Source organism: Symphalangus syndactylus, chromosome 8, assembly GCF_028878055.3.
Source record: "Symphalangus syndactylus isolate Jambi chromosome 8, NHGRI_mSymSyn1-v2.1_pri, whole genome shotgun sequence".
NCBI classification, from domain to species: Eukaryota; Metazoa; Chordata; class Mammalia; order Primates; family Hylobatidae; genus Symphalangus; species Symphalangus syndactylus.
The window spans coordinates 13,745,782-13,764,378 of record NC_072430.2 but is presented as its reverse complement, the minus strand read 5'-3'; the positions used below and the strand labels follow the sequence as shown (position 1 = coordinate 13,764,378).

Here is an 18,597-nt window from a genome sequence, read left to right as displayed (position 1 = left end):
GCAACCTCTGCCTCCCAGGTTCAAGCGATTCTCCTGCCTCAGCCTTCTGAGTAGCTGGGACTACAGGCACCCGCCACCATGCCTGGCTAATTTTTTTATTTTTAGTAGAGACGGAGTTTCACCATATTGGCTAGGCTGGTCTCGAACTCCTGACCTTGTGATCCTCCTGCCTCGGCCTCCTAAAGTGCTGGGATTACAGGCGTGAGCTACCGCACCTGGCCTGAATCAACATTTTTTTAGCCACAACTTGTACCTTACAAGTTTTTTATTCTAAGGATTAGACAAGTAAATGATTTTTCACCATATTACATTAGTTCACCTACTATACCAGTAACAATTATTTTATTCAAAAGTGAAACAGATTTTACTGTATTTATGGGACAATAACAGTTCCCCCTTCCTATTCATGTTCTTAGATGCTTTCTCATAAATTCAGCTGTGAAGAGTCACATTATCTTTGATCCATGTGAGACTATCTTCTTATCTGTTCCTGTTAATCTCCATATGTCATTGCTTACCCTCCATCCCGCGTTACTGTTTTAATGTGTTTAGTATGTGTATGTGTTCTTACATAGTTTATTTTGGTATGTTTGGTACTTTATGTAAATATTACATATGTCTCATCTGCACTTAATATATTGCATCTAATTGCTGAATAGCAGTGAGATGTATGCATCTACCACATTTTACCAGTCTGCTCGCCAGAGGTGCACATGTTAATTTTCTGCAACTCTGTCACCACAAAAAAAAATGCTTCAGCATCTTCATGCATGTCCCGTTATGGAGCAATATAAGAGTTTCTTTGGGATATATAGCTTGGAATGGACTTGCTGGGTCACAGGAAATGTGAGATTGTTCTTCTAGATGGCTGCTTCCATCAATAGTGCACCACAGTTTTTGTATTCCCGTTTCTCTGCCAACATTTCAGAGCTTTCTAACTTTTCCCTGTCTAACAGGTCTAATGTGATACTACATTGTGGTTTTAACTTGTATTTCTCTATGATTTTTAGAATCTCTTTATACATTCCTTGGCTTTGGGCGCATTCTTGTTTTTTGGGGGGGTTGGTGATTTTTATCAAATCAAGGACAGACATCCCATTCTAATCCTAGTTTGCTATAGGAATTTTGTGGGGGCTTTTTGGTAGAGACAGGGTCTTGGCTATGTTTGCCCAGGCGGGTCTCAAACTTCCAGGTTTAAGCAAGCCTCTTGCCTCAGCCTCTGAAGGTGCTGGGATTACAAGCATGAGTCACCATGCCTGGCCAAGAGTTTTTAAATTATAAATTGTTCAATCTTATAAAATCCTTTTTCTGTGTTGAATGAAATAATTGCCTAGCTGCTTTCAAAAGTGAAACGTGACTTTGTGAATATCTCTAAAGTACAAAATTCTTGGAGGGCAGCCATTTATTGTCACAACTTGGCTTTGTAATTTGTTTTTGTTTTTGTTTTTTAACATTTGGAAACCGTACCTATGTGTTAAGTAGGTGGCTTGTGATTTAAGGAATAGAACGCATGTAAGGGCACACTTCTTGTGTTTTACAGAAGGGACCAAGTTCTGTTCCGGAAGATTTGAAACATAGTGTAAAGTTGTTGCTGTTTTAAACTTGTAAACCTGATTTCTTCTCATGTGGGGGGTACTTAAGTAGGCCTCTCAGATTTCAGGTTGGTTCTCTGCCTGGTAGATACAAGGGCAAAACTATTCTGGACCCATATTGATGTTAAAAAAATTTTTTACGGACTTCCTGCTGGCAAGGATTTTTTTAAAAAGATTTTTTAAATGTGTCTAAGAAATGTTTTAATTTGTCTTCTGATTATACAGTGATTTACAATCCATGGTTCTATGTGGGCAAAATTAAGAACTAATATGTAAAACAAAATGGAGCACATTCCCATTTTTCTTATTGCTTTGCATTGATATGGCCCCTATGTCAGTAGTGCTTTGGCTGAACGTCACAAAGACCTAACACAGTGCCCTAAACAAATAGGGGTTTGTTTTTCTCCAGAAAGAAATTTGGAGGTATGCAGCGTCTAGCTTTGGATCAGCAGTTCAGTAATATTGGAGTTAGTGGTATTTTAAAGTAGTTTTGTCTTTTCTGTCATGTTTGAGACCCTGTAGCTACAGGATAACGTTTTACAGCTACAGCTACATGGTTGCATTAAAGGAAGGAGGAAGGAACTGTACTGGCAACTCTGTCCTTAACCCCCTACTCTCCCTTTTTTTTTTTTTTTTTTTTTTGAGATGAAGTTTCTGTCACTCAGGCTGGAGTGCAGTGGCAGGATCTCAGCTCACTGCAACCGTCGCCTCCCTTGTTCAAGCGATTCTCATGCCTCAGCCTCCTGAATAGCTGGGATTACAGGCATGTGCCACCATGCCTGGCTAATTTTTGTACTTTTAGTAGAGGTGGTGTTTCACCATGTTGGCCAGGCAGGTCTCGAACTCCTGACCTCAGGTGATCTGCCAGCCTTGGCCTCCCAAAGTGCTGGGATTACAGGTGTGAGCCACAGTGCCTGGCCTCCCCTTTTATGATAAACAAAGGCATTACCAACCCCTACCCCCTACTACATTGCCACCTAGTAGACTTTAACTAATGAGAACTGGCCAGAACTAAGCCAGATGGCTATCTCTAGGTGCAGAGATGTTTGGGAAAACAAGTATTTGGCCAATGTGGTCTCCCTAAACACATGTTCAACTTCTTGAAGAAGGAAATCTCGTGTCTTTGGCTGTATTCAGCATTATTTTCAGTAGCAGTGTACATATTCTAGTTTTCATGGTGGATGAAGTGGTACCAGCTCAGTTCCACAGGAGGGAGAAGAATCAGGACTCATTTAATCCATAAGAATTAAACTCAGCAGCTTTTGAGTACCCATTATGTGCATAGTCTGCCACGAAATATTATAAAGTAGCCCAGGCATGGTGGCTTACACCTGTAATATCAGCACTTTGGGACAATAAGGCAGGAGGATTGCCTGAGGCCAGAGTTTGAGATCAGCCTGGGCAACATAGTGAGATCCTATCTCTACAAAAAATTAAAACATCAGCCATGTGTGGTGCACGCACCTGTAGTACCAGCTACTGAGGAGGCTGAGGTGGGATGACCCCTTGAGTCCAGGAGTTCGAGGCTGCAGTGAGGTATGATCGATCACACTACTGCACTCCAGCCTGGGCAACAGAACGAGACCCTGTCTCAGAAAAAAAAAAAATGGTTATCAAAGAATTATATAACTGTGTGTGTGTGTGTGTGTGTGTGTGTGTATGCAGGTTGTTTATTGGCTCCTTAGGAAGAAAAAAATATGTGTATGAAATACTTGATTAACAGTACAAGAATTCATAATTATTGGTTTAAATGTTTAATGTTGGTACTGAGTGCTGTGGTATAGAAATAGGGAACTTTTTCTTAGGGTTGGTGATGGATTCTTGGGAAAATAAAATGAAGGGCAAATGGAAGCAAAAGACAATTTAATTTGCTTCTGTTTTAAGGGAACTTTTTAAAAGTTAATTCTTAAATTTTTTAATTTAAGGACTTCGTCAGGAAACTTAGAATTAAATATATTGAGTTTAACCCTAACAAGCATCAGATCTTTCAGTCTGTTGTATGAGGAAATACAAGTTTCTTTCTGCTTTCTGTTATGATTGTTGATTTGCATGAGCGTGTTTTAGATTAGGCTGTGTTATGCCGTGGTAATACATACCAGCAAAATCCTCATGATTTAACACAATAAAAAACTTTTGTTCACACCAAGTCTGCTTGAGGGCTCATTGGCTCCATGGAAACTGATCTCCATGTCCAGGCCAGTTTGGTCTTGTGGCCATCCATTTTAGGGCAGTGCTTAGGGTCAGGAGAGCAAAACACAGGGCTGGAGAGTTAAGCACAGGCAACTAAATGCTTCAGCATGGGAATGGCATTCATTTTCACTCACAAGACGTGTTCAACTTAGTCACATGGCTGTCTATGCCTAACCTCAACGGAAGGGAGTGCAGTCCTCCAGGAACTCAGATGTAAAAAAGCCAGTATTGTGGATATAGTATTGTCTACAAAAAAAAGTAGCATAATACAGTTAGATACAAGCAAAGTACTTTGGGATCCCAGTAAGAAGTAAGAAATTCTGATGAGATGCAGGGAGAGCCATAGAAGGGTTCATGAAGATGGTGACAGATGATACAAACTCAGTAGAATGGGCAGGTTTTTCTTAGATTTGAAGAGAAGAAAGGACATTCAAACTAAGGGAAAAACACTGACTGAGTCAGAGCTAGACTCAAAGCTAGAGTCTACTGGATGATGTCATGGGAGAGGAAGAAGAGATGAGCGGGCCTTGAATTCGTTTAACATTCAGCAAAAATGTATTGCATGTCTACCATGTGCTAGGCACTGTTTCAGGTTTGGGGAATATCTGATAATGAACAAAACACAAAAAGCCTGTCCTCGTGAAGGTTACATGCTAGTGGATGAAGCGCTAAGGAGTTAGTATTTTATTATAAGCACATTGGTGGGTAAGCAAAGATAGGAACATTGGATGCCTATGAATCTTAAGATTTTCCTGGCTGAGCATGGTGGCTCATGCCTGTAATCCCAGCACTTTGGGAGGCCGAGGTGGGTAGATCACTTAAGGTCAGGAGTTCGAGACCAGCCTGGCCAACATAGTGAAACCCTGTCTCTACTAAAAATACAAAAATTAGCCGGGTATGGTGGCGCGCACCTGTAGTCCCAGCTACTCATGAGGCTGAGGCAGGAGAATTGCTTCAATCTGAGAGACGGAGGTTGCGGTGAGCTGAGATTGCGCCACTGCACTCCAGCTGACGGAGTGAGACTCCATCTCAAAAAACAAGATTTTTCTAATATTTCTATTTTACATTAAATAGAAGGCAGTTGGTTTGCATGAAAATTATTATTTCATCAATTTGACTGTCTCATTATAGAAAACACATTGAAGTCAAATAAAACAGATTAATCTCTGAAGTTAAAATATGTTATTTGGGACGCAAGAATTGCAGTTTGGGGCACACAGACCACAGGGTGGTCTTCAGTATGTATGAAGAACAAAGTAAAGGATGGAGGTTTTATAAAGAGAAGTGTTACATATTTTGAAAGACAGGTCATTGGCACTAGTAAAGTTTTGGGGAGGTGGCAAGCCTTGATTGGTGAGTGACAGTGGTGGGTAATACTGGTCTTAGAGTCAACAACAAGTTGTTTCAGTAGCTGTTAGGTAAACTGGTTTCAGGTTACAATAGGCAGTTTCAGCGGCCAGGCTTACAGAGAATTATAATCTTGGAGCGATGTTATATCTCTCCCCCTCCCCTGGCCCCCCACCCCATCCCCGCCCCTCAACTCTGATTTAGTTGAGTATGAATAGAATGACCCAATTAGTATGATCAGCTTTCACACATGAAGGTTGAATTTATGAAACATGTAAATTTGAAAATGCATGTTTACATTGCAAAAAGCTTTTTTAACAAAAATTTTGGCCAGTAGTATAATTTCAGTGAATATGTTTTCATTGCACAGATAGTAAAACCACTTGATAAATACCTCATGGGGACATGGACTGCTTTATGCACTGCTTTTTCCCACACCTTAAATAGTGCCTGGTGTGTGTGTGTGTGTGTGTGTGTATGTGTGTGTGTGTGTAGCTCACTCAGTAAATATTCAACGAATGAATGAAGAAATTCAGAAGATAAAAAAGAAATTTCCCTTATTTTTAACCTTCTGAACACTATAGTGGTTAGCATTTATATCATTTATTCAGCCATTCTAATATTTATTGAGTACCAGTTTTGTACCAACTGCTGTTCTAAGATATAAGGAATAATAAATTCCTGTTACTGTTTTCATGAAACTTAAATTCTGGTGTAATTAAAATCATGTAGAAATAAACATAAACATGATCACCCAGATTCTTTTAAAACTAGACTGCAGTTGATATAATTTGCATTACAACAGCATGCATCTTGTGCACGACAAAATCTACCTGTTTTTGTATTAAAGCCTTAGTGTCAAAGCTTTATCATCATTTTACTCTTTTATCAACTGCATATTTATAAATGGTCTATTTCCCCAAAGTTCTAATATGGAAATCAGAATCATTTTTGTTAGAGGAACAATGTTTACAAGTTGCCTAGATTTGTAGCGAGGTCATAAAAAGCCTGTTTTATCTAAAATAGACATTTGCAGTAAAAACAAATTGTTGTTGAGATGCCATATTATGTGATAACTGAGTAAAACAGACAAGAGCCTGTCCCCAAACCTGGTATGTGAATGTGAAAATATTAGAGAAATAATGAAGAAGTAGATGGGGATTAATGAGGAAATTCTGAAAAGGACATCTTTTGAGAAATTCAGAGGTAGATGGCGCAAGTTTTAAAGCTTACTTTCACTTTAAAACACCTGAGTTTCATTTCCTTTGACTTGAGTGCATTACAAAGCAGTTTATTAGTTAAATTAGGCTTGTTTTGATTTATAGGTGTATAGAGAAAGACAGGACATTTTCCTGGACAAAAAGTTGGAAAAGAGAAACGTGTAAAGGGGGTGGAAAGTGGCTGTGAGTGCATGTGGAATGAGAAGCCTCCCTTGGGCCACAATGGGGAAAGGATTGGGACATCTAATCCTTTGAGTGTGTGGGAGCCAAGGGAGCAGTAGTAGCAGGATGCCTGCGCATACAGCCATGTACACAGTGCGTACACAGAAATGTAATTCTCGGGCCTGAATATTTCATCGGGTAGAGACATATTGAGTACTTTATTAAGTAAGCATACTGAGTACTGTATTCATCTATTCAACAAGGGCCATATATTAAGGGCCACACAGTCTAGCTGTTTCTGTAAAGCACATTGTTTTGAATTACTGTTAGCAGTATAGTGTAGAAGGAAATTGGGAATCCAGATTCTCTATGGATTTCCCCCTGAACAGTTATGTGGCTGTATCCTTATCTAGTGAATGGTGACATTAACTTTTCCCCTGCTGCACAGGCTGTAGTGAGGCTCAGGTGTGCAGGTGCACTTACTAACATATGGAAAAGTTAAGCACTGTATAACCGGAAGGTAGCCCTTTTACTCCTATTTTATATGACAGCCACGTATGCAAAATATCTGATTTCTTCGTGAACACTCAGTTGAACTTCAACACTTGGTAATTTTCGTCTCAGAATTTTTATTTTCCTCAAATTTATATTATGTGGTTAAATTCCTTTGAAGTGCTAGATACTTTAAGATTAAAATTAAAGTAGGAATGTTTTTTCTTCAACTAGAAGCTCTTAGAACTTGGCAAGTACTCTGTGTTCTCTCATTTCCTTATCTTTGTGTATGCTGTATTGCAGCACACGTCACATGGAGATGGGCGTCAAGAAGTTACCTCTCGTACCAGCCGCTCAGGAGCTCGGTGTAGAAACTCTATAGCTTCCTGTGCAGATGAACAACCTCACATCGGAAACTACAGACTGTTGAAAACAATCGGCAAGGGGAATTTTGCAAAAGTAAAATTGGCAAGACACATCCTTACAGGCAGAGAGGTAAATACCAGTTATGCTTATTTCTGTTATGACAATTGCTCTGTTTATTTCCATGTAAGAGAAAAGAATATAGATATAGGCCTTATTTCTTTTTTTTAAGATGGAGTCTCGCTCTGTCACCCAGGCTGGAATGCAGTGGCGTGATCTCGGCTCACTGCAAACTCTGCAGTTCACACCATTCTCCTGCCTCAGCCTCCCAAGTAGCTGGGACTACAGGTGCCCACCACCACACCCAGCTAATTTTTTGTAGAGATGGGGTTTCACCGTGTTAGCCAGGATGGTCTCGATCTCCTGACCTTGTGATCCGCCCGTCTCGGCCTCCCAAAGTGCTGGGATTACAGGCGTGAGCCATAGCGCCCGGCCTTATTTGGCCTTATTTCTAAGCTAACTAAGCTTTTTATTTGTTTTATTTTAGGTTTTTTTTGTGTGTGTGTGTGAAATGGAGTCTCACTCTGTCACCTAGGCTGGAATGCAGTGGCGCAATCTCGGCTCACTGCAACCTCCGCCTCCCAGGTTCAAGTGATTTTCTTGCCTCAGCCTCCTGAGTAGCTGGGATTACAGGCGCACACCACCACGCCAGGCTAATTGTTTTTGTGTGTGTATTTTTAGTAGAGACGGGGTTTCACCATGTTGGTCAGGCTGGTCTCGAACTCCTGACCTCGTGATCCGCCTGCCTTGGCCTCCCAAAGTGCTGAGATTACAGGCATGAGCCACCGCGCCCAGCCTATTTTATTTTCAAGACAGGGCCTCGCCGTGTCACCCGGGCTGGAATGCAGTGGCGCAATCATGGCTCACTATAGCCTTGACCTCCTGGGGTCAGGCAGTTCTCCCACCTCAGCCTCCCGAGTAGCTGAGACTACAGGCATGCACTGCCACACCCGGCTAATGTTTAAAAAGCTTTTTGTAGAGACAGGGTTCTCACCATGTTGCCCAGGCTGGTCTTGAACTCCTGAGTTCAAGCAGTCCTCCTGCCTCAACCTCCCAGAGTGTTGGGATTACAGGCATGAGCCACCATGCATCACTAATTAAGCTTTTTCTTTTTTTTCGGGGTGGGGGGGGTCGGGGGTTGGGATGGAGTCTTGCCCTGTAGCCCAGGCCTGGAGTACAGTGGCGTGGTCTTGGCTCTCTGCAACTTCCACCTCCCAGGTTCAAGCATTTCTCTTGCCCTCAGCCTCCTGAGTAGCTGAGATTACAGGCACACACCACCACGCCAGGCTAAATTTTTTTTTTTTTTTTTTTTTTGTATTTTTAGTAGAGATGGGGTTTCACCATGTTGGTCAGGCTGGTTTCAAACTCCTGACCTCAGGTGATCCTCCCGCCTCAGCCTCCCAAAGTGCTGGGATTATAGTCATGAGCCACCACGCCCAGCCTAATTAAGCTTTCTCAAAAGAACGTGAAACATGTATTAGGTGTCTGGGAGTTTTTTGTTTTGTTTTTGTTTTTGTTTTTTTTTCTGAGGCAGAGTCTCGCTCTGTCACCCAGGCTGGAGTGCAGTGGTGCAATCTCGGCTCACTGCAAGCTCCGCCTCCTGGGTTCACACCATTCTTCTGCCTCAGCCTCCCGAATAGCTGGGACTACAGGCACCCGCCACCACACGCGGCTAATTTTTTGTATTTTTAGTAGAGACGGGGTTTCACCGTGTTAGCCAGGATGGTCTCAATCTCCTCATCTAGTGATCCTCCTGCCTCGGCCTCCCAAAGTGCTGGGATTACAGGCGTGAGCCACCGCGCCTGGCCCATCTGGGAGTTCTTTTGCTTTCCCATTACTTTAAATGTTGGAAATATCATAGAGGGTTTAAATAATCTTTACCTTTAAAAATAGGTAATGTTTTGTTCTTTTTCAGTAGCAAATGTCTGCTACCACAGTAAAAATTGTCTTTAACTTCAGGTATACACTTATGTGTATGAGCTCATGCTACTTGCTAATCAGTAGTATTGTCAATATTTACAGATTTATCTTCAAGAAGTTTCTTAATCTCTCTACTTTTCTCATAGCGTATGTTTAATCGGTTATTGTGTAGGAAGGCACATACTTTCCTAACCTTTGTGAAATGGCTTTCTGCTCAGCCCCATTCCTATTAATCAAAAATACATGCATTAAAACCGCAAAACTAACTCCCTCCTATTGTTATACTCATATGGTACAGAGCCTGTTTTGCTTCTTTTTTTTTTTTTTTTTTTTTTTTTTTTTTTGAGACTTTGAGACGGAGTCTCTCTCTGTCGCCAGGCTGGAGTGCAGTGGCGTGATCTCAGCTCCCTGTAACCTCTGCCTCCTGGGTTCAAGTGATTCTCCTGCCTCAGCCTCCTGAGTAGCTGGGACTACAGGCGTGTGCCACCATGCCCAGCTAATTTTTGTATTTTTAGTAGAGATAGGGTTTCACCATGTTGGCCAGGATGGTCTCAATCTCTTGACCTGGTGATCTGCCCGCCTCAGCCTCCCAAAATGCTAGGATTACAGGTGTAAGCCAGCACGCCCAACCTTTGATGTAGTTTCTTGCATTTAGGTCTTTGCGCCTGCTTTTCCTTGTACCTGAAATACTCTTTACTATTCTGTTTAGGGAACATTTCTGAGAAGTAATCATTGACAAATCCCCTTTCCCCAGGCATGGGATTCCATAAAAATCCCAATACTCCCCTTATATGGCACAATTTACATTGTATTGGAATTGCTTGTTTGTCTTTCTCCTTCTCTAGTTTGTAGGCTATCTCCAGTCTGTAGGGGAAGATGACAGAACTTAACACAGTGCTTGGAACCTGTTAGGTACTTAATAAATATTTGTTAAATGAATGTAATAATACTGTTTTTTTTGGGGGGCGGGGGCGGTGTTGGCAACAGAGTCTCACTCTTGTTGCCCAGGCTGGAGTGCAGTGGCGTGATCTCAGCTCGCTGCAACCTCCCTCCTCCTGGGTTCAAGCGATTCTCCTGCCTTAGCCTCCTGAGTAGCTGGAATTACAGGCACCCACCACCACACCCAGCGATTTTTTTTGTATTTTTAGTAGTGAGGGGGTTTCACCATGTTGGCCAGACTGGTCTCGAACTCCTGACGTCAGGTGATCCACCTACCTCAGCCTCCCAGGGTGCTGGGATTACAGGCGTGAGCCACCATGCCTGGCCTGAATGTAGTAATTACTTTTGAAGGAAGCTTTTAAAACAAATGCTCTCCCTGTGTGAGACCCTTCTGATAGACGTGCCAAGACTGTGACACATATGGCGTAGCATTCATGCCTGCAGCCCACCAAGCCTGGGGCTGCAAGAGCACGAGCCCTGGGTCTGTCATCTGTCAGCATGCTTCCTCTGTTTGCAGCAGTGTGCCCTGTAAATATTCTCATTTCCTGTGTGTGCTGAGACTTGGAAAAGGTTGGGAAGCACTGGACTGTGCTAACTGGAATTTTAAAAGACTGTTGCCAGAAATTTGCCTTTTGACAATTCATCAATTTTAGTGATAAAATTCTTGTGGATTTTTAGTTAAGACTCCTTGTGGTTGAGCTGCCTTACAGACTGCTTTTGGAATCTGTAAACAGCTTGTGTGGGCGGAGCTGTCCTTGTTGTCCTTGATTAAAGCTTTCTTGAGATAAGGAACCAGACCTCTGAGTTTCTTAGTTCCCACCAGTTCCAGGTGGCAACTTGCCAGCTTCCTTATGTGGGTAGAGATGGTGGGCCAAGAGAGCATTGAGACAGACGCACCCTCTTCCATTTACCTTACCTAACTTACATTATCTAGAGTCTGGCCTGTGGTGTTTACTTCTAGTAGGTTCTTTCTCTAGAAATGCTTCAATATGACTAGCAGAGTGGTTTAATTTAAAAACTTTCTCAGTTTCTCAGTTTTTTTAAAACTTTGAATAAGTTCTCACTCATAAGTGAGAGTTGAACAATGAGAACACATGGACACAGGGAGGGGAACATCACACACCAGGGCCTGTCAGGGGGTGAGGGGCAAGGAGAAGGATAGCATTAGGAGAAATACCCAATGTAGATGACGAGTTGATGGGCGCAGCAAACCACCATGGCACATGTATACCTGTGTAACCTGCACGTTCTGCACATGTATCCCAGAACTTAAAGTAAAAAAAAAAAGAAAAAAGAAAAAACTTTGAACAAAATCATTTTACTCTTGTGGGTTTTTTTTTTTTGCCTATTGTAGATATGACGTATAAAATGTAAACACAGAAATATAGAAATTCATTATGTAGAAAGTAAGTTCCTTGAAATTTGTCTCTTCAAAGACAATCACTTTCAGCAGTTTGGTATATATTCCCAGAGTTTTTTATATAGACATTAACTTTTAAAAAAAATTTTAACAGAAGGGGACTCATATGGGACATGATGGTAGTTTTTTTACTTAGTAATGTACCTTGACCATGTCTGGGTCTTAGTACTCATAGATTTGACATATTAGTCTAAAGGCAGCATAGTCTTCCTGGGTATGGTGGTACCATAGTTTATTTCCTATCGGTGGGCATTAGGGTTGTTTCTAACTTTTTGTTGTTACGAACAGATCTGCAGTGGACATTCTTTAGCATTGTGTGTCCTTGTTAAGTGTTTCTGTAGGATAATTCCTAGAAATGGAAGTCCTAGGTGAAAGTGGATGGATATTTGACATTGTAATAGATACTACTAAATTGGTTTTGAATAAAAAGTGATGTACCTACTTTATTATTCTACCAAAATGAAATAGAGTTCATTTTCGTACATGCTTCTACACTGTAGATAATTTTTGTCTATCTGAATGTCTTAGTCTGTTTTTGCTGCTGTAACACAATACCAGAGACTAGGTAATTTATAAAGATAAGAAATTTATTTCTTACAGTTGTGGAGGCTGAGAAGTCCAAGATCCATGGGCTGCATCTGGCCAGGGCCTTCTTGATACATGAAGGGCATAATGGAAGGGCAAAGAGTGGGGAGGAGTGGGAAGGGAAGGGAAGAGGAGGAGAAAGGAAGAAAAGAGGGCAGAGCCCTTGCAGTCTGATTGCCTCTCCAGGGCCCTGTATCTTAGTACTGCTGCAACAGCAATTACATTTCAACATGAGATTGGGCGAGGACATTCATTGAAACCATAGCACGTATGGACAAAAAAAGGGTGTAGAAAAAACCAGAAGTTGCTTTTTCCCTTTTCACTACTTAGATTTATGATCTTTTTATATATTTTTGTCATTCATAATTTCTTTTTGAAGCAAGTTCTCTGGCCACCCGCAGTAGCTCATGCCTGTATTCCTAGTGCTTTGGGAGGCCAAGGCAGGAGGATCACTTGAGCCTAGGTGTAGAAGACTGCATTGTGCTATGATTGTACCACTGTACTCCAGCCGGGGCAACAGAGGACACTCTCTAAAATAAATAAAAATAAAACAAGTTTCCTGTTTATGTCCTTTATTCATTTTTCTTTTTTTTAATCTTAGTGATTTAAACTCTTCATGTTTCAGTCATCTGTCTGATATGTCTGTTAATGTAGGTTATGAATATCTTTCCCTAGATTACTCCTTTTAACTGTTTATGATGTCTTGTTTTAGGGAACTTTTTAAGTATTTATGTGGCAAAATCATTTAATCTTTTTCTTTATTACATTTGCATTTCATGTCTTCTTGAAGATTTGTCCCATGATTTAAAAAACAGTTCTATAGGCCGGGTGCAGTGGCTCACGCCTGTAATCCTAGCACTTTGGGAGACCGAGGTGGGTGGATCACGAGGTCAGGAGATCGAGACCATCCCGGATAACACGGTGAAACCCCATCTCTACTAAAAATACAAAAAATTAGCCGGGCGTGGTGGCGGGCGCCTGTAGCCCCAGCTATTCGGGAGGTTGAGGCAGGAGAATGGCGTGAACCCGGGAGACAGAGCCTGCAGTGAGCCAAGACTGCATCACTGCACTCCAGCCTGGGTGACAGAGTGAGACTCCTTCTCAAAAAAAAAAAAAACCAGTTTTATATTTTCTTCTAATACTCCTCCCATGGCTCACATTTTAATGTTTAATTCATGTGATGTATATTTGGGAAGATTAGTATTAGGTGTAGAGATCTGACTTTTTTTTTCCACTTGGATTACAATTGTCCCAGAACCATCAGTTCTCTCCCCACAATTGAAGATACCTGTGTTAACACATAATAAATCCTCATATGTGTCTTGTTATTTCTCCAGTCTGTTTATTTAGTCCTATACCCATACCGTGGTGTTTTTATTATTGCAGCTGTGGATTGTATGTTTTAGGTCAAGTTCCCCTCCTGATGATTCTTTTTTTTTTCTTTTCTCTCTTTTTTTGGTGAGATGGAGTCTCACTCTGTCGCTAGGCTGGAGTGCAGTGGCGGGATCTCGGCTAACTGCAACCTCCACCTCCCAGGTTTAAGCAATTCTCCTGCCTCAGCCTCCTGAGTAAGTGGGATTACAGGTGTGTGCCACCACGCCTAGCTAATTTTTGTATTTTTTGGTAGAGATGGGATTTCATCATGTTGGCCAGGATGGTCTCGATCTCTTGAACCCATGAACTGCCCACCTCAGCCTTCCAAAGTGCTGGGATTACATACAGGTGTGAGCCACCATGCCTGGCCAATGACTCTTATTTTTCAAAATTTTCATAGCTTTTTTTTTTTTTTTTTTTTTGGTCATCATTTACTCTTCCACATGAATTTTAGAATTAAGTTGGCCATTTTCTAAAAACAACACGAAATTTTGATTAGATTAGTTTTCATGGGATTAGTTGGTTTTTGGTTTTTTGGTTTTTGGTTTTTTTACTAGTAGCAGTAGAATTTATTCAAATACGCCTTAATATAGGCACTGGGGCTTGCCCATGGTGCTCTTGATATATAAGGCCCGGACATTCTGCCAGTTTTTTCTCGAGCAGTGACACCAAGAAGTTAACAGCCAGGTAAATGTTATACACAAGCTCATCGTCTGTCATCTTCATGTGGCCAACAGCCACAGCCAAACATAACATCTTCATATGAAACTTGATTGTGGACTTCGCCTCATCCACTTTGCCACTGTGTTTTCATTGTGTGTGAGCAGGGAAGGGAACTTTACTGCCTTAGTTAGGCCTATGCCAAGGATTCATGGGATTTGCTTGATCAGAGACTCTGAAGCCAAAAATGCATCGTACTTCTTGGCCAGCTTCTTGACCAGTTTCTTATTCTTGAGTTTTTTTGGCACCTCAGTGTCCACGTTGGGGAATATCCATGGCCTTGGCCTTGTCACAGTGCTCCTGTTCCCCCAGGACCCACACTTGGGACAGGGAGTGGACTTAAGCCTGACGGTGCCCGAGAAGCGCTTGTCCTTCTGGGGGTCATAGTTTTTCAAGCTGATCTGCAACTCTACCGTCTTCAGGAACTTGGGGCACTTGCACTGATTCCTGTGCAGGACTTCCTGCACCGCCTCCTCCAGGGTGTCGCGAGAGACTTTGCTGCTTATGGCTTCTCACGCCACGCTAACCAGAAAAGAGGGTTTAGTTGGTTTTATAAATTATTAATAGTTTGGGAGGAAATTGATATTTTAATGATGCCAAGTCTTTCTTTCTTTCTTTCTTTTTTTTTTTTTTTTTTTTTTGAGGCAGAATTTCGCTCTTGTTGCCCAGGCTGGAGTGCAGTGGCGTGATCTCAGCTCACCACAACCTCCGCCTCCTGCGTTCAAGCAGTTCTCCCGCCTCAGCCTCCCGAGTAGCTGGGATTACAGGCATGCGCCACCTTGCCCAGCTAATTTTTGTATTTTTAGTAGAGACGGGTTTCTCCATGTTGGTCAGGCTGATCTCAAACTCCCAACCTCAGGTGATCCACCTGCCTCGGCCTCCCAAAGTGCTGGGATTACAGATGTGAGCCACCACATCCAGCTAATGCCAAGGGTTTCTGTTCAGGAATGTGCATGTGTCTCAAATTTGTTTTCAGGTTTTGTAACCTTTTTCATCTATGTTTTATATAATGCTTGTTAAATTCATTTCAAGCTATTTTATAATTTTTGTTCCTAATGTAATGGAACTTTTTTTTCCTCAAGAAGGCAATAATCATATAACTTCTTGCATTTGAGAAACTTTTGATCTCTCATTTGGAACGTCAAAAATTAAATTTCTGTTGTTTTTTAATAGCACGCTTTTTTTTTTTTTTTTGAGACAGAGTCTGGCTGTGTCGCCCAGGCTGGAGTGCAGCGCTATCTCGGCTCACTGCAAGCTCCGCCTTTTGGACTCAAGCAACCTCCCACTTCAGCCTCCCCAGTAGCTGGGACCACAGGCACACAGTACCGCACCTGGCTTATGTTATGTTATGTTATGTTATGTTATGTTATGTTATGTTATGTTATGTTATTTTTGGTAGAGATGGGGTTTTGCCATATTGCCCAGGCTGGTCTCTAACTCCTGAGCTTAAGCAGTCCGCCTGCCTCGGCCTCCCAAAGTGCTGAGAATACAGGTGTGAGCCACCACGCCTGGTCAGTTGTCTTTTTTTGAGAATGTCAAATAAAATGGGATCATATGGTATGTAACCTTTTGAAACTGGCTTCTTCTCACTCAGCATAATGTCTTTGAGATTGATTCAGGCTGTTGCATATATTGACAGTTTGTTCCATTTTGTTGCTGAGAAGTATTCTGTTGTATGGCTGTACTACAGTTGGTATTAGCTCCCCCACTGAAGGACATTTGAATAGTTTCCAGTGTTTGGCAATTATGAATAGAACTCCTGTACAGGTTTTTCTGTGAACATAAGTTTTAATTTCTCCAGGAGTGACATTACTGGATCATGTGGTAAAGAATTAAGTGAACTGTTAACTAGAAAACTGGTTTTATATAGCAGTATAATATTCCTAGTAGAAAGAAACCTAAAGCCTCTGGTCTGTTACTTTTCTTTTCTTTTCTTTTTTTTAAGATGGACTTTTGCTCTTGTTGCCCAGGCTGGAGTGCAATGGCTCAATCTCGGCTCACCGCAACCTCCACCTCCCAGGTTCAAGCGATTCTCCTGCCTCAGCCTCCCTAGTAGCTGGGATTACAGGCATGTGCCACCATGCCCGGCTAATTTTGTATTTTTAGTAAAGACAGAGTTTCACCATGTTGGTCAGGCTGGTCTTGAACTCCTGACCTCAGGTGATCCGCCCGCCTTGGCCTCCCCAGGTGCTGGGATTACAGGCATGAGCCACCGCACCTGCTATTTAGTGCTTTTCTCAGCTAAGATCTTTATTTTTGTCAGTGTTCTCTTGCCCTGTGATGGGAATGTGATGTATCTTGCCTATTGAAGAACTAAAACCTCTGAAGAAAACTCAGAGGGTTGTGGGAAGAGTGGCATTGATGATTTGGGGACTTAATTCATTCTGAGTCAGTATAAGTTAAAGGGTTATTATGTATTATGTTGAGAGTTTTAACTGCTATCCTTGGGGTAAGAACAGAGATGTAGAATTATATAGTGAAAAGAATTTTCTAAAAGAAGTGAGTAGGGACAATCTGTGTCATGCATTTAAGTCACAAGGATGTCATGAACATAAAAGATACTCACGAAGGCCAGGCATGGTGGCTCACACCTGTAATTCCAGCACTTTGGGAGGCCAAGGTAGACGGATCACAAAGTCAAGAGATCGAGACCTGAGGTCAGGAGTTTGGGACCAGCCTGGCCAACATGGCAAAATCCTATCTCTACTAAAAATACAAAAAATAGCCGGGGATGGTGATGTGCGCCTGTAGTCCCAGCTACTCGGGAGGCTGAGGCAGGAGAATCGCTCGAACCCGGGAGACGGAGGTTGCAGTGAGCCGAGATCACGCCACTACACTCCAGCCTGGTAACAGAGTAAGACTTTGTCTCAAAAAAAAAAGATACTCATGAAAAACTATGCGTTCGTTGGAAGAAAGGTGTTTTAATTTAACAAACATATTGGAGTAAGAATTATAAACAAGATACATTAATATGTATACCCTGGAGACCATTTTAAATCAAGCCTTTAAATAGCCTAGTTATGGTGTAAGTTCAGTTTAGATGAGACTTCCCCCAGGATGACCATGAACCAATCAGAAATGGATATCAAAATGCTCATTTTATATATTTTTAAAATACATGTACCAGTTGTGAAATTCATCTGATTTAGCTCTTAAATGAAAATGCTACCCATTATCCATATTGTCCTGGAAGCATCTATCCCATATTTACTATGAATCTGGGGATGTTAGTTGCATCTGCTGTCTTACTTTTGACCAACTTTTCATAGCTTATGGTTATTTTAGTGTGAAATATTGTCTGTTTTACACCACAGTTTTCTTTCGAGTTCATTATTTTCCCCCCACTAATTTTCATAGCCTCCCAGAGACTTTTCCCTTTACATGAACTACAGAACTCACTAGTTTCAGTCATTTGTGCTTTATTGGAGTTATTTATTGTTAAAAAATTATTTTCCTGAAGTAATGCATGCACATAGCTTAACAAGTCAAATGAACTAAAAAGTTCTAATGACAATCAGAAGTTTCTTTTCTTATCCCGCTTTTTCCTCTGCATTATTACTCAAAGGCCCCGACTTTTTTAAGCTCTTTCTTCTGATACTCTAACAGCTTTCTCCAAATTTATCATTTTAAACATCATTGACTTCCACTTCCCACTTCCATATCTACATTTCTTTACCTAGCTTTTCTATTGCAATGATATATTTGGCTTATTTACTTAAATTAAGACTGTGTTAAGTATTGTTGAGTTTTGGCTATGATCATTTATTTTCTTATAATTGTAAAGCTTTGTCTAAAATTAGTAGTTGCTTCTTTTTCTATAAACTCTTAGGTTTTATGTGTTACTGCTAATTGGCCAAAATGTTCTAGCTTATCTTTCAAATATTTTGCAATACTCACACATATAACATAATGTATTAGCTCTAGAGAGAATCGGTGAGTATAAATTAGAGACAGCAAGGTAGCTCTTTCTAGGCACAGATAAGTGGGATGGTAGCTACAGGGAGACATTAGGCCAAGGTATTTTTTAGAAGATGGACAAAATATCAACATATTTCTCTACTAAGGGGGATAATCAAATAGGAGGAAATTGGTGCTGTCGAAGAGATTTTGGAATAGGTGAGGGGATGGTGGAGGCATTGGCCTTTGGATAACGTGGTCAGTTCTTCCATAGAAATAGGAGGAAAGCAGGCCAGGCGTGGTGGATCACGCCTGT

At 41.4% G+C, this 18,597-nt stretch overlaps 1 protein-coding gene and 1 pseudogene across 26 annotated transcripts in view; one reads left to right on the top strand and one right to left on the bottom strand.

Annotated features, from left to right (window-relative positions):
- The window catches only part of MARK3 (microtubule affinity regulating kinase 3), a 120,447-nt gene that overhangs the window by 12,078 nt on the left and 89,772 nt on the right, over positions 1 to 18,597 (top strand). For 25 of the 26 annotated variants that reach the window (XM_055288020.2, XM_055288018.2, XM_063643841.1 and 22 more), the window contains exon 2: positions 7,307 to 7,498. In XM_055288020.2, the coding sequence (XP_055143995.1) occupies positions 7,307 to 7,498 (192 nt within the window). Of the gene's footprint in view, positions 1 to 7,306; positions 7,499 to 18,597 lie in introns of those variants that run through there. The other variant, XM_055288023.2, reaches the window with a different exon arrangement.
- LOC129487301 (large ribosomal subunit protein uL1-like) lies at positions 14,046 to 17,796 on the bottom strand (annotated as a pseudogene).